General features: G+C 52.8%; 1 protein-coding gene across 16 annotated transcripts in view; it reads left to right on the top strand.

Moving 5' to 3' along the window:
* LOC115942401 (T-cell acute lymphocytic leukemia protein 1) overlaps positions 1-3,402 on the top strand; it is a 15,065-nt gene extending 11,663 nt beyond the window's left edge. For all 16 annotated transcript variants that reach the window (XM_081818397.1, XM_081818393.1, XM_081818396.1 and 13 more), the window contains one exon: positions 146-3,402. In XM_081818397.1, the coding sequence (XP_081674523.1) occupies positions 146-600 (455 nt within the window). In that variant the 3' untranslated portion in view covers positions 601-3,402. The remainder of the gene's footprint in view (positions 1-145) is intronic.
* The last annotated feature ends 12,331 nt before the right edge of the window (positions 3,403-15,733 follow it).

Genomic DNA, 15,733 nt, shown 5'->3' with positions numbered 1-15,733 from the left:
GAGTAGGTGTTTTCTAAGTAAAAGGCAAGAAGGCGTTCTAGGTTTCCCAAGTTTTCCAGTGGATGGTTTCTCTTCTTCCCCACAGGAGAAGATGCCTTGGGGGACCTCCATCTCATTTTTTTAACTCTTGTCCTCCTACCTCCAGGTCCCCACACCAAAGTAGTGCGACGCATCTTCACCAACAGCCGAGAACGATGGCGGCAGCAGAATGTGAATGGGGCCTTTGCTGAGCTCCGCAAGCTGATCCCCACACATCCCCCGGACAAGAAGCTCAGCAAGAACGAGATCCTCCGCTTGGCCATGAAGTACATCAACTTCTTGGCCAAGCTGCTCAATGACCAGGAGGAGGAGGGTACCCAGCGGGCCAAGCCTGGCAAGGACCCTGTGGTGGGGGCTGGTGGAGGAGGCGGTGGGGGAGGGGGAAGTGCGCCTCCCGACGACCTCCTGCAGGACGTGCTCTCCCCCAACTCCAGCTGTGGCAGCTCGCTGGATGGGGCCGCCAGCCCGGACAGCTACACAGAAGAGCCGGCCCCCAAGCACACCGCCCGCAGCCTCCATCCCGCCATGCTGCCAGCCGCTGATGGAGCAGGTCCTCGGTGATGGGGCTGGGGCCGCTCAGGACCAGCCAGGAGGGCACCCTCAGGCCGCTGGGACCATGGGCTTCAGGGCAGGTGGGGTGAGGATCGGGCAGCTCTGAAGCAGGGTGATGGACTCGATGAGCTTTCCTTGATGTCTGAACTTTGCTGAGCCCTAACTGCCCCAGGGGCGGCTTTCCTGTTTCCTGCCTCAGTGGGAGAACAGAAAAATGGAGCAAAGTGGTAGGTACTTTTTATGAAGACGGCACGGTCTTCCCCCTCCCCCCCTCCAATCCCTAAGACTTCTCCAGTAAGAAGCTCGACTGGCACTGCTTTTGGCCTGGAGCTTGGGGGCCCCGTCTTTGCTGAGACCTGGGGTTGTCAGCTCTCCCCGTGGGCATCCAGCAGCCTCTGCCTTGCCTTTAGCCCCTCCCAAGCTGGCTGGTTTGGCTTGTGTGGCCACTCTGTCCAAATACGTAGGTAGCCAGTAGCCGCCCATTTCCGGGTGAGCCCCATCTTCACCCTGGCCCATGTCGGTCCGCCCAGCTTGCTAGCTGCTGCAGAGAGTCCCAGGCCTCGAGGTGCCTTCTACAGGGCCTGGTTGAAGAAGATGGCCAGTGGGCAGCCTGCTCTCAACTAGCTGGGCCAGAGGGTCAGAAAACCCAGTAGCCCTTACTGCTTGCCCCGGGGAGCAAAGCTCTGCTTTCTCCCCACTGAGACTTGCCTTCCTAATCCTGTGGGAACTGAATCTGTGGCTGGCAGCCTGCCCGGTCAGGCCTCATGTGAAGGCAGAGAGAGGGAAAATGAGGAGAGTGAAATTGAGCCAGCGCTCTTTGGGGCTGTGGGTTCAAATCCTGACGGTGTCCAGAGCCACTTGCCTGTATTCTCCGCTCCCCGTCACTGTTCACGAGGTGAGCCGATGGCCATGTGCCTCTGCTGAGCGTGGATGTGCAGCCCCATCTGTGTGTCCTCCCCGATGCTCAGAGGGACCTTCCTTCTCCAAGGTGTCTGTTTGCCGACGGTCTGGTCGGAACCCAGCTGAGCACAAACCCTGTCCTACGAATTCCTGGCATTTGGGATTTTTGTTTGACTTCAGTCATTGGTGGGATCTTTAGGTCTTGATATGACCCAGGCTCCAGCCGCACTTCGAGGGCAGGGGAAAACCAATCGGAGACCAGGCACTGGCTGAGACCCAGACAAATGCACATTCACTTAGCAGAATCTTCGACACCCCTTGATTATAGAGCTTTCAGTCATCTAGGGTGTGTATGGAAGGCTGGCTTACTGCAATAAGAGCGCTCCCCTCCAATCGTTGTACATGAAATTTTTGTAAATCAAACCCTTATCCTTCATCTTTTAAAGAAATACTACCGCAAGTCCTTTTGTAAAGTGAAGAATTTTTTTGTAGAGTGGACCACTGTCCCTTGTTGATCTCTTGTGTCAGTCCACATGGTGGGACATGGTTTTCTTCAGGCCAGGCCTGCCTGTGACATGCGTTCCAAGCCCATGGAACAAACTCCACACGAGTCCTATATACACGTCATTGTACCCTCAAGTCCCCGCAGCCTCCTCCCACAGGCTCCGCCTTTGAGGTTAGAGGGAAAACCTGTCCTGCCCAGTGAAGGGCCTTGAGCACGGCCCTGTGCACATAGGGCATGAACCTGGTTCCCTCCCCTCCTTCCTAAGTTGTGGGTTCCCGTTTGTGAGTAGGGGAGCAACATGGTAATCTTTTAGCTCTCAGACTTGTAGAATGACGTGGATAAGTTACCTCTCTCAATGTCAGTTTCTCATAAATACCCTGGCTTGGCCTGTCTGCTAGGGCTGTGGTGTAGACGAAGTGGAATCATGAAAGTAGATGCATTTTGAGACCAGAAAGAACACTTTTGCCCTCAGTATCATTCCCGCAGTGGGGTTTCCCATCCTGAGTCCAGGGCCTCGGCAGTGGGCCAGTCTGCCTGACTGCACAGCATTTGGGTAATTTAGGTTCCAAACCACTTTCGCCGGAGTTATCCTGATTGTCCTCATTTCTCCAGGTTGACCTCATTTGTGTCTCCTTCCAGGGGGAGGCAGAGGAGTGAGAATGGAAAAAGATATGGGCAGAATACGTAAGACATAATACAGCTTCCCCCAACGGGCCTGGGTAGGGATGGGCAAGGCTTCATGTCTTTGTAAGGCCGACAGAAGATCCAAAATTTTAATTTTCATTTGCATCCCCTTCACCCCACCCACCGTACCCTCCTCCTTCCTCTGCCTCATCACCTATGAAGAAATGGCAACGTTTCAAGAATAATACCTGTGCAAAGGGAAAAGATGTAAAGGGGAAAAAAAGCGAGGAGAACAGACATGATTGTAAGGACTGGAGGGATTCGCATTCGCATCTTTTTGGGAAAATTCATATGCTTTTATTGGTGGTGGCAAACGATAAGATGGTACAACCTTTCTCCTTTTCCGAAAACAGAACAAAGGGCACAGCATCTGTAGTCAGCCGACAACTATCTTGGCCTTTGGGGTGGTCTGGTCGTACTTGTGATTTCGATGGTACGTGGCCCCCCACCGAAGGCTCGCCCCTGCCCGTGTACATAGCGCATTGTTCCTGTGGGCGGGCCCAGCACTTTCCGTCAATGTTGTACTGTACGTGGTGAGTTGCGTTGGTCTCTGCATTTTTCTGCAGAAGAGGAGTAACCGCTCCAGGTACCTTGACCTTTGTACAGCCCGGAGGCCAACACTGTGGGCGTGACTTTTCAGCGACACAACCCTTGTGGTGATGATGTGTGTATATATATAAGGATATATTGGGAAAATTTCTAAATAAAAGTTTTACAGAGGGGCCTGGACTCTGTCCTTGCAGCTTGCACCCCCACGCCTGGGAGTTGGGACATGAAAAGGAAGGGCCTGGCAAGAGTCTGTCTCTCCTGAAATGGAGGGAACTCCAGGACTCAGCTGTCCTCTTGGGTGGGATCCTGCCCCTACCCTGAGGCTCTCCCACTTAGGGTTCTATTCTTTTCCCTCTGCCAGGCCTCACAGTGGGGGATTCTTCTTAGCTTCGTGCACCCACGCTTTTGGCTCAGGGTCGCCCCACAGATGGTTCCCTGTGTGTGTCGGGTTCAGCTCCCATGGCTAGGGCAGTTGCTTTTATCACTGGTTCAGGAGAGATTAAGTTCTCAGCAGAGCAGGATCCCAGGGGCCCTGATGACTCAAAGGGAGGCTGCTGCTCTTATGCCTGGCTCTTCAGAGTTGGGGGTGGTGGGTGCAGGGTTCACGTGGGGCTCGGGGACAGGCTGAAGCTTTGGGAGTAGTGATCAGTGAATGGAGGCTCAGGAATGGGAAGGCCGGTACAGGCAGGAACTCTGGGTTCTGGGGGTGGGGGGGCTCTGCATATGGACTGCTGGAACTTCAGGGAGCATGGTAGGTCAGCATTTCCAGTGGAGTGCCAGTCCTTTCATTCATTTAGCAATATTTTTTGAGCCCCTCCAATGGGCCAGGTGTTATTCTAGGTACTGGAGATCCAGCAGTGAAGAAAACCAACATCCCTGTTCTTGTGTTGCTTGAATTCTAGCAGGGAGACCGTAAACACACAGACACACATGAACATATGAAATATGTTGATTATGGGGTTGATATAGTAAAGACATAGCACATTAGAAGGTGATTAGTATTAGGAAAAAAAGATGTGCCCAGAAGGGAACTCAAGGGGCCCATGGACAACCCTGGCTGCTTTGGGGTCAGCCTTGCTCATCTTGTGCCAGGCTTGGATCTTGGCTGCCCCTGTCCTAGGAAGCTTCCAACCATAGCTAGGATAGCCAGGGCTTGGCAGAGCTTGGGGATCATGTTCTGGCCTGTAGGGAAGCTCTTGGGCTTTTGGAAGACTCCCAAGTGTGCTTCTCCGTGGCCCCGGGGCAAGGAGGCCCCTGGGTGGACAGGATGATGAGACTTAGTCATGGGGGGAGGGTGAGAGGGTGGGGAAGAGAGAGAATGTGCACAGGAGAGTAACATTTCAGAGGCTACAGTAAAAGGGGGTTTGGGGTTGAGGAAGTGGTTAGCCGAGCCCAAGGCAGCGGTCACTGATGTTCTGGCCAGAACGGTCGGGAGGAGAAGAATGAGAAGGGAGGAGCACCCATTTCCGGAAGGACCTTTCCCATGGTGGGGGGCAAGGCAGTCCGCCTCCAGAGAGGTCAGGAGGACCTGACTCTGTGGCCACCAGGCAGAGGCTGCAAGCCTATTGACTGACCAGGTGGGCCGGGCCCTTGGGGATCATTTGGGCTATTGTCCCCATCTCCAGGTGGGAAGACTGAGGCCCAAAGAGGAAAGCAGTCTTCCCAGGGCCACACATCCCAGGAATGGTGACGACAGTGGCAGGCAGGGCAGGACTAGGCTTCCTGCCTCCCAGGACATCCTGTGCCCACCTCGGGGAAGGGACCGCATTCTTTCCCTTCTGCCCTTTGTTTTCTCTGCTCCTATTGGACCCTCCTTTCTGTCCCGCTGCCTTTTTGTTTTTGTTTTTTTTTTTAACCATCCAGTTTTGTACTTTTTGTTTTATCATCTGCGTCCATCTTCCTTTCATCCTTCCTTGTCCCCAGCATCCAGAAGACTGCCCTGACACTATGGGGCCTTCCTTCCCTCTGTGCTGGCTAACGTTTGCCCCCTTTTCCGCTTCCCCACTCAAACACGAGCCCCTCAAAGGCCAGACCACGCCTCATTTGTCCCTAGGCCTCCAGCGCCCCATGGCAGACTTGGCATGGGACCCTTTCAATATTTACTGAATGCAGAAGTTCTATGTTTGGAACGTCCTAGCTCAGTGTTGAAGACAATAGGGAAGAGAGGGGGGATGGGATGGATGGGTGGGAGGCTGGGTCATCCCTACAAAGATGCCTCCTGCAATGCTCCCCCTACCCCGGCCTAAAACCACAGTCCTGGGCTGGTTAGGGGCAGATGGACAGCTCTGCTCCTTTGGCTGCTTTTGCTAGTGGGGAGGTGGGGTGTGAGCTTTCTTGGGCTGGGCCCCAGCAGCCTGGTTATCATACTGGACCTGGGTGGGGTGAGGTGGGGCTGATGAAGATCAGGAGGCTGTTTATCCACGTACTCATGGCAACCTTGCCTCCTTATGCTGCCCACTCCCCCTTCTCTACTTGCAAAACAACGGAAGGTGCCCTCTCTGGCCCCATGGCCCGTGCAAGCCAGGCAAGCGCCTCTGAGCAGCGTAGTGAGGACACGCCATGGTGCTGCGCACAGTGTCCAATAGTGTCTAGCAGTGGCCATCATGAGTCAGAGTAAGGAACCGAGTAAGTCAGGATCCCCCAGGGAGTCCTTTCTGTTGTCCAGAGAAGGAAATGAGGCCTAGAGATGGGCTGGGGTTTCACCTAGGTTATGCAGGATTTGAATTCCGGTCTGAGTCCAGAGCCAGTACTCACTGCCCTTTAAGAGGGGAAGAAGAAATAGCCAGTAAGTAGTTGGTGTTCTTTGAACAGACAGGCCTGTGCTGTGCTGTGGGGAAACCAGTAGCTCGGTTTGTCCAGCAGTCTGCCCAGAACCACGGGCGACGAGTGTGGGCACTGGCGAGCTTGCCTAGAGCAACGGGCTCGGCTGGAGGCCAGGCAGTAAGGGCGGTCGATGTGGTGTCGTTGGTTCAGGGAGGGAGAGGCCAGGACATGGGTGGGATAAAGCACGAGACGCAGTTGGGCCGCAGAAAGAGCCTGGCCTTTGGGGTCAGACATACCTGGGTTTACGTTCCAAGACTACCACGGATCATACTACTGTGTGACTTTGGGTAAATCACTTACCCTTTCTGAGCTTCAGTTTTGTCACCTGCCAAGCGAAGACACTAACTCCCACCTTCCTGGGCTGGCATGGGACTTCAAAAGAATCTACGTAAAGTGCTTGTGTTTTATAAAAAGAGCCATTGTTATTGCTAGAAATGGGGTTGGGATAGGGCTATACCTGGGGATGGCAGAAGAGAGAAAGAGGGCAGAGTGGGCGGTGGCAACATTAATCATTCCTAGCAGCAGGAATTCCTCTGGACCTGCGGCATGGACGAGGGACATTCCCTGTCCCTGTCTGCCCGGGGCTCGGGGGCTCGGGGGCTCGCAGGCTGGGCGGAGTTGGGGTGGAGGGGAACGGGTACAGAGCACTACAAAGCCAGAGGAAAGTGTTGCGAGAGAGAGGCCCAGGGGCTAGGGGAGACCCAACTCAGGCCCTGGAGGCCCGGAGTAAATGTTTGCTGAATTGAAAAGAGCCTGAGGTGGAGGCTGGGGAAAGCTTCCTGAAGAATGCCATTTCCTGTAATCCAGGTGCCTTTGCAGGGAGGCACAGCCTGTGTCGAGCCCCGGGCATCTTCTCTCAATGGCAGATGCCAGTTGCTGCATCGAGGCTGGTCCTCCCTCCCAGGGACCCTTCTCCTGCCCAGGCCACCAGGAATTGGACAGGGCTGGGCTACTAGAACTCCCTGATGCCCACTGTGACATTCCCTCTGGCTCCTCCTTTCCCGTCCCACTCACTTAGTCTGAACCCTGCCTCCCTCCCCAGCTCCTGGCCTTCTCTGTCCACACAATAACAGGATGTGATCCGTTCAAGAGAGGAAGTGGGGAGGACGGGCCTGCTGATAGCGCATTTCTGACTCTCCACTCTGTGCCCCCCTCCCCTCTGGGCCGCCTTCCGTGAGGCTGCCTCTTCCCCAAGGCCCTGCCTGCTTCGGGAGGGATGAGTTTGGGGTCTTGGGACTTCTCAGGCCTATGTAAGCCAATGGAAAGGTACCCACTGGCCCTCTGTGAGGCCTGGCCCCCTGGCTCGGGCTTTGCTGATCTGGAGACAATGGTCTGAGATGCTGACACTCAGGGAGGCTTGCCTGACAAACTCTGGACTCCAGAGTATTTTCTGGAGCTCCTGGAGCCTGGGGGAGGGCAGGTGGGTCCTTCAGCCTCCACATCAGCAGGGCTCCCCCCACACACCTGTTTCCACACGGCCCTGATCCAAGGCAGTGGGGTGGTAGAATCAATCGAAAGGTCCTTGTCAAGCACTGACTGGGACAGAGCGTGGGCCAGGCTGCCCAGATGGAAAAGCGGAGGCCCTGAGAGGCAAAGGGACTTGTTTAAACAGCCTAAACTAGAGCTAAGCTGGGGCTAGAACCCAGATCTCCTAACTCCCCACCTCGGGGCAGGAGGCCAGCGCTGTCCTGTTCTGGGATGGTGGGCGCGCTCTACGTCTGCCCTGTCCAATGCTGTAGCCACTAAGCACACGTAGCTCTCGAGCACTTCAGTGGCTAGTACAGTAGGGTAACTGAATTTTTGTTTGTTTAATTTGAATTAACCTAAATTTAGACCTGTTAAGATGCCAAACTCCCAGGGAAGAGCAGATTGTCATAGAGAGAGGCCGGCGGACCCGAGCCCCAGACCCGGGAAGCTCAGGAAGAGGACGTGGGTCACTGAAGGTTGGCCTCAACCTGTGCTCGGTGTCTAGTTTATACCAAAGGGCTGGGATTTTGACTCTGCTGGCTCACTGACTCCTCCCTACAATCCCGTGCAAGGGGACAGTCACTCCCATTTTACAGATGAGGTCAGACAGGTTAAATGATTTGCCCAAGGTCAAGCGGCTGAGAGAGAAGCCCAGCTGGGATTCTGACCCCGGCTGTTCAGGGAGCCAGTTCACTGGCTTCCCCACTGCTGACGAAGCCCTTCATACTGTCGGGATCACTGCAGAGAGGCACCAGCTAGTCCCGGGCTGTTAGGATGGGACTTCCCTGAGGGAAAATCAGGGGGCTCCTCCATACATTGTGGGAGGGGAGGGTGGGTCATATGCTATTCTGTGAGTTCCCTGATACGGGCGGGAGACACGATCTCTCCTGACTCAGTCTCACTGATGCAGATGGTGGTTTGAAGATAACAGTCCCCTCTCCCTAGGCAACCCCCACCTCCTCATCATCCCATAACTAGGCCTTTCTGAGACCCCGTGGACCTACGGGACAGGGTGGAAAACTCTTTCCCACCCATGCCTGGTGACAGCTCAGCCAGCTGAGACCTACGAGCCCAGGGTCCTCTGCCCTTTGCAGCTCACCGTCTGCAGCCTGGGACCTGTGGTGCTCCTGGGTCCCAGGCTCTGCAGGATCCCGGGAGGCTGGGCCTTCTGCCCTCTGGCCGTTCCCACACAAGCGGGCCACGGTGCCTTCTCTCGGGCTCCACCCCTCTCTGCAGCGGTCCCCTGGGAGCTGCATGTTCAATGGGCTATCAGGCCTCCCCATCACTCTCACGCCCCTCTCCATTACCCCTGAATAGGTGGGATCCAGACAGACACAGGCACTCCCAGCCCCAAGCCCCCAGGCAATCTCGCCCAGGCCCGCCAGGGACCTCAGAGCTCTGCTGCCGGCTAGATGCCCGGCCCGGCTGGACACTGAAGTCCTGGGAAGCGGTGACTCTGTTGTCTGGCGGTGGCACATTCTAAAGCAGCTGTTTAAACTAGGGACCAGCAGGCTGTGACTGCCCTGGTCTACGGTGCTAGGATTCGAGCCTGTGTCTCATGACAGGTACAAGTTGAGGTCGCTAAGACCCTAGGAGTCAGCACGCAGGGCTTGTCTGCTTCCCCGCCTCCAAGTGGGTTTCTGGCAGCCTCCGCAGATTCCTCGGGGCCATGCAATGGGGCGGGCAGGACAGGGCGGTGGTTGCCTGGCGTGCTTATTTTTTGAGGAGGGGGGCAGGGTGGCCCAGAGGGCCCTTCAGGGTCCACATCTGCTTGGTTGGGGCCCAGCCAAAGCGGGGCTGGCCTGTCCAGTTGCTGGGAGCCGGCTGGCAGGCTTTCTGTATGATGCTAATGAGGGGGGTGGCAGGCGAGGAGGGGGAGGCTTTGCTTTTGTCCTGCACTTGTCCTTGCTGGAGGGTCCTCAGAGAGAGACAGGGGGCCTCCTCAGACCCAAGTGGCCGTGATTAGCCTGCCGTCACTCACTTTGATGGCTCCGAGTGCTCTGGGGGTGTGGCCAGAGTTTCAGGGAGGGAAGGGGGGTAACATGCCTGGTCCAGGGAGCATCCTAAAAAATCATGCTAGTTCTAGATTGGAGGGAGAAATGCTCTGCCATTCTCTGCTTTCTATCCTCCCTTAAGGGCCTGTTGAGCTCCCCAAGTGTCTCACGTGCATTGTCTCTCACTTCCCCCCTCTGAGCCTTTACGTGGCTGAGATGCCCTCCCCGAATGCCCCATGACAGGTGTACTCCTGTGTGTTCTCTACCTCAGAGGCTCAGATGCTGCATCTGCTGAATCCCCCACCCCCCCGGGGACCGGGGCCTCCCCTACTTCTGAGCTCAGAGCCCCCTGAACCATATCTGGGTGCTGTTTGCCATCGGCCCGTATTTGAGTCCTGGCCTCATCTCCCTATTTGTGAGTTGGTCAGTGCTGGGACAGTGTGTCACTGGTCCCTGGTGGCTCCGTCATGCCCAGAGTGTGTGGGCTCACATAGGTGCTCAGTAAATATTTACTGAATTATTTCATCAGATCCTCATGGTGAGTGGGCACAAATGGATTATTACCTTTTTTTTAATTAAGGGCATTTCCAAATCTATATGAAAAAAGAGAGCATAATATAATAAATGGCATGAATCCATCACCAACTTCAACAATCATCCACATGGGTAATCTTGTTTTGTCTATATCTCCAGCCCTCCCCACACTCCCTGTCTACAAAATGGATTATTATGAAGCAAATCCCAAACATCATGTTACTTCATCTCTAAATTCAGATAAAAACTTTATTAATGTTCTTATAATTAAAAATAGCCACTGAATATCACTCTGTCAGATTGTATGTTATGCTCTGATAAATTCCTACCCATCCTTCAAAGTTCAACTCAAATGATACCTCTTCCTGGAAGTCTTCCCTGATCTTTTCTTTCCCCCTGGGGAGTTTAATGGCTCCTTCTCTGAGGTTCCAGTTGTATACCTCCTTCACAGCACTCATTGCTTTTTAGTAATTAATTTTTTTTTTTTTTAACATGAGGAGGAAGTATAGTGTAATACTTGAGAGCATCAAATAACTGTGGATTCAAATTCTGGATCCACTTACTTTCTGAGTTTAATTTCTCTGAACCTCTGTATTCTTGATGTTAAATGGGGATATAGCACTCACCTCATATGGTAAGGATTAAATAAGCTGCATCCACAGCACCTAGCCCAGTGCCTGGCACATAGTAAGCGTTCCTTCAAGAAGTGGTAGCATTGCTGATGTCACATGTCTTTCTGGACTGAGCTGGAAGCCAGGCCCCAGATGCTTCCTATGTGTGTCCTGGCACCTGGGAGTCCTCTGTAGAAGAGCATGAGGGGGCAGGCTCCTATTAGCCAGAAAATAGGCAGACTGGGCTCCACCACAGAGTCCTAGTGCCCCTGCCTGGCCAGAGACAGATTCTTTGGCAGAGAGAGGCTCTGGGTTAACTTCGGGCTATTTAAGAGCACTAGTTAAAAATTGGAAAAGTGATTTGATTTTGCCTTTTAATGCAGATTTATTTTGTTTGTTTTTAAACTGTAAGTTGTTTTTTTTTTTCTCTTCCAACAAACATTTTTTTTGTTATAGGAACTCTGGAAAGAGCAGAAAGAGAAGCAAACAAAATAAAACAAAACAAAAACCACAAACTCAGCCCAGGTCACCAATGAATACTTTGTTGTATTTCCTCCCTTTAAAAAACAAAATCTATTTTGGGGGGCGCCTGGCTGGCTCAATGAGAAGAGCATGTGACTCTTGATCTCGGGGTTGTGAGTTTGAGCCCCATGTTGGGTGTAGAGATTACTGAAAAATAAAATCTTAAAAAATATCTGGGTTTTTTTCCAATTATGAAATTATGATTGCTTTTGTTTAACTTTTACATGCATGGAGCTCCAGACTTTTTTTTTTTTAAGATTTTATTCATTTATTTGACAGAGAGAGAGAGACAGCGAGAGAGGGAACACAAGCAGGGGGAAGGGAGAGGGAGAAGCAGGCTTCCCGGGGAGCAGGGAGCCCTATGCAGGGCTTGATCCCAGGACCCTGGGATCTTGACCTGAGCCGAAGGCAGACGCTTAACAACTGAGCCACCCAGGCGCCCCAGCTCCAGACTTTTAAAGTCATTTTCATGTTGAAGGTCAAAGCCTGACTTTCAGACAAAAGCTTCAAACGTGAGATGTTCAGATGGTTTGGGTGTGGCTGCTTCTACACGGAGTTAGAGGTGGTGAACGTGTGGCCAACCGAACGTGCCCACAATGTCTCGCGCTGCCCTGCTGGGGTTTCTGTTCTGAAAAGGGGTTGGTTTGGGACAGGGCAGTACAGCTCAACACCGGATTCTGTGTTTAGATCTGGGCTCCCCTAACATTTAACAAGTATCTACTGCTACCAGCTGTTCAGATGAGTTACCCTCCAACCAATCCTGTGCAGCATTGCCGAGACACGGAGGCTCAGGGAAGGAGTCTTGCTCAGGTCACACAACCAGTGGTGTGTGAGGGTCTTGACCCCCAGCTCATTTCTCTTGGGCCCCTGAGACTTCAGCTTTGAGTCCATTCACCCCCTCCTTGCCTCATTCCTGTGCTCTACCTCTCTCTGCAAGCTCACAGCTCCAACTTGCACACCTCTAGTGATGGGGAGCTCACCACCTTTCAGGCTCTTCTTTGCTATCACTAGATACTCTTCAAGATAGGCTTTCTCTCAGTGAACAAAATGCCATCTCTCTGTGGCTCTTCTCCTCCCCAGCTCTGTGCTTAGAGGGTACAGAGCACAATTTTTTTCTGGTCTAAGGCAGCCCTGTAGATATTTGGAGACAGAGACTCCTGAGAATGCTCCTTTTTAGGCTGAAAATCTTAGCTTCTCCAAATATTTAATAGACTAATGGCAAAATTAGTATCAAGGGAATAAAACAGTTTTAGTCAGGGTGAGATAAAATCAGTTATATGACTCCAAAGGCCCTGAAATATGGGGCATGCCTGATGCTAGTACTTTGATCATACGTGGTATGAAGGGGATATGTGTTCCTCCTTTATTTTCCTTTTGGGATGGAGATCCACTCCCCATGCATTTACATAGGCATTTCTTAAGGCTGGGTCCTAACCTTCCTGCTCATCCTTCCCTATCCCAGCCCCTCAGCCCCTCTAAGCCACTATTTCCAGCTCAGATCTCTCTCACACCCCAAGCTGCATGCTGAGATGTCCCCTGGGCTCTGGGAACTCAGCCCCCCACCCCGCACTAGGGCCCAGCATTCAGCTCATTGCTCTTTGCTTGTCTCATCCACTAAGCCTTGAGTTCCCCTAGGGCAGGGCTGTGCTTAGCACAGAACAGACACTCGGGAGAGTTTCGTTAAATGAATGAATACAGTCTCTTTCCTCGCCCCCAACCTGCCACTCTTCTAGCACAGCATCCACACGTTATCTAAGAGGGAGGACTAGGTGCCACTTGGACTCCACTCTTCTGAATCCCTCCCTCCTCACATCCAGGGAGGCAACTTAGCCTGCCAGTTGTACCCCTTAAATTGCTCTTCTGTCCTCCTACTTCTCTCCACGTGCTGCTCTAACCCCAGCCGTGCCTCCTGCCTCTGGACGCCCCCCCAACCCCCAGCCCGCTCCCTGCCCCCTGCTTTGTTTAACCCCCCCTTCAAGCGGTGGTTGGAGAGACCTTGTTGAAACGCAAGATGGCCCATGCCATGTCCTCGCCTAAAGCACTATAATGGTGTGTAAGGGAAAGACCAAACCTCTTAACAGGTCCCACAAGGCCATCAAGACCCCTTTCCTGACCACCCTCAGCTCTCCAGACAGGCTGATCCCTCAGCAGCTACTCCTGTCTGCACACTTTCCCATCAGCTCTTCCCCGGATGACAAGCACTTCCGATCTTCTCTCCCCTGTCCTGGGGAGCCCCCCGTCACTGCCTGACAGCTCCCAGATATACATCTCCAGCCTGGACCACGCCTCTGAACTCCTGACTCACATGCTCATCTCTGGACAAAACACATGAATCCTGCCCCTGCCGGACCTTCCCCATCTGTCCTCATCTGTAGCTGAGCAGACTCAAAACCTTGAAACCATTCTTGGCTTCTCTTTTTCCCTCTTGTTCCAAATCATGTTGGCTGTCCCTTCAGAACGTATCTAGATTCAGATCCTACATCCCTAGTTCCACGGCTGCTACCTTGACCCAAGCCACTGGTGGCCCTCGCCTGTCGTCTCGCGGTGGCCTCCGGACCGGTCTCCCTGCTCCCGCTCTTCTTGCTTTCCATGGTCTTCTCTCAACACAGCGGCTGCATCGTGTCTTTTGTGCTCAGAGCCTCTCCCAGCTTCTTGGCTCCGTCCGATTCGGAGCTGGAGTCCCTACAAGGCTCCAGATGGGTGACTCTCCAGTGGCCTTTCAGACCTCCTCTCCTGCAGTCACTTCTTGATTAGCCATGCTGACACCTTCCTCAGGACCTCTGCCCTTGCTGTTTGCTCCCCGTGCCTGCCATCGGCTCCCCTCTGACAGCCGGATGTCTTGCTTCCTCACCTCCGCTCTCTGCTCAAATGTTACTTCTTAGAGGAGCCTTCCCCGACGAGGGTATGTGAACCAGCACAGCCCTCTCTGCCAGCACCCCATTCTCCAGATCCTGTCGTCTTTCCCATCCTGCCCTATGACCTCTTTTGTCGATTTATTTGTTTCCTGGATAATGCCTTTAGAATGTATGCCCGGTGAGAAGTCAGCTCTTGATTTTGTTTTGTTCATTCCTGTATGCCGGGCATCTCGAAGAGGGCTTGGTCCACAGGAGACATTCAGTAAATTTTGGTTGAATGAATCAACAAATGAATGAATGAACTTTAGACTGGTACAAGTAGATTACAGTTGACCCTTGAACAACATGGGGGTTAGGGACACTGACCCCCCTACCCACCCCCGCACAGCCAAAAATCCACATATAACTTTTGACTCCCCCCAAACTTAACTACTAATAGCCTACTGACCAGAAGCCTTACCGATAACATGAACAGTTGATACACAGCTTTTGTATATGCGTTATATACTGTATTCATATAATAACATAAGCTAGAGAAAAGAAAATATTAAGAAAATCATAAATCATAAAGAAAATACACTTACAGTGCTCTACTGTATTTACTGAAAAAAAGTCCATGTATAAGAGGACCCAAGCTGATCAAGCCCATGTTGCCCAAGGGTCAACTGTAATTAGATACTTAATTAGATAATTGTATAATGTAAGCCCTATCTTAGTCACTACTGTATTTCCAGCCCCATGGTAGACACTGCATATGTTGAGTGAATGAATGAAAGCAAGCCAGAATGCTATTTGGGAAACTGACCAACACATAGAGCCCTGGGCTACACATAGGGATGCCTAGGGGTTAGCCCTAACTCTCCTACTAACTTACTGTGTGGCCTTCAGTTAATGACTGTCCCTTTCTGAGTCACAGCTGCCCCAGATGAAAAATGAGGAACAAGATCACACCATTCAAGATGAGCGTTTAGGCCAGGGGAGACTGTGATACTAGATACCAGCACCCCCAGTGTGGTTCCACCTCTGGGGCCTGCAGCCGTGGGCTGGGGAGCTGGGCTGCGCTGGCACCACCGGGCAAGATTTGGGCCTTGGGACCTCTGCTGGCAGGCTGGGCTCTTGGCACAGGGTCAGCCCTTTAGTTTCTTGGCTGAGTGAGGAGGCAGCAGGAGGAGGTGACTGATCTTCCCCAACTGGGGGGTCCTGGTCATAAATCTCATTGGCCCAGTGGGGTCTCCTAGGACCCAGGAGTCACAGACAGTACATTCCTTGGCTTGGCTGCCTCAGGGCTGGTGCTTTTGGCCCCTTTCAGCTCCCAGGCATGGGGCCCTCTACGGGGGGGCGAGCACTCATTCAATCTGACTGTGGCCCCCAGCTCTGAGCCCTAGGAAGCCGCTGTCCAGAGAGTGCCTGTCTTTCTCCAGATCTGACCTTGAGATCACGTGGCCTTGCTTTGAGCAGACCTCCCCCCGGGCTCCTGGTGAGTCAGGGCTTCTTCACCTGCTTTGTGCTGTGGAACCCGTGGGTGGACACCCCTCTCAGAGTAATGTTTTTAAATGTGTAAAATCAAAGGAAACCAATTATATTGAAATGTAGTTATTAAAATATTAAAAATGTAAGTTTCCAATATGGTAACTTATGTATATTTTTATAATGTATTAAATGCTAAGATCTAGGGGAAGTGGAGTCCCAGGAACTGCT

Source organism: Leptonychotes weddellii, chromosome 4 (assembly GCF_054177405.1).
Source record: "Leptonychotes weddellii isolate Sample4059 chromosome 4, ASM5417740v2, whole genome shotgun sequence".
In the NCBI taxonomy this organism is placed as follows: domain Eukaryota; kingdom Metazoa; phylum Chordata; class Mammalia; order Carnivora; family Phocidae; genus Leptonychotes; species Leptonychotes weddellii.
Note: the sequence above shows the minus strand (reverse complement) of the source record. Positions and strands in the feature narration are given on the sequence as shown.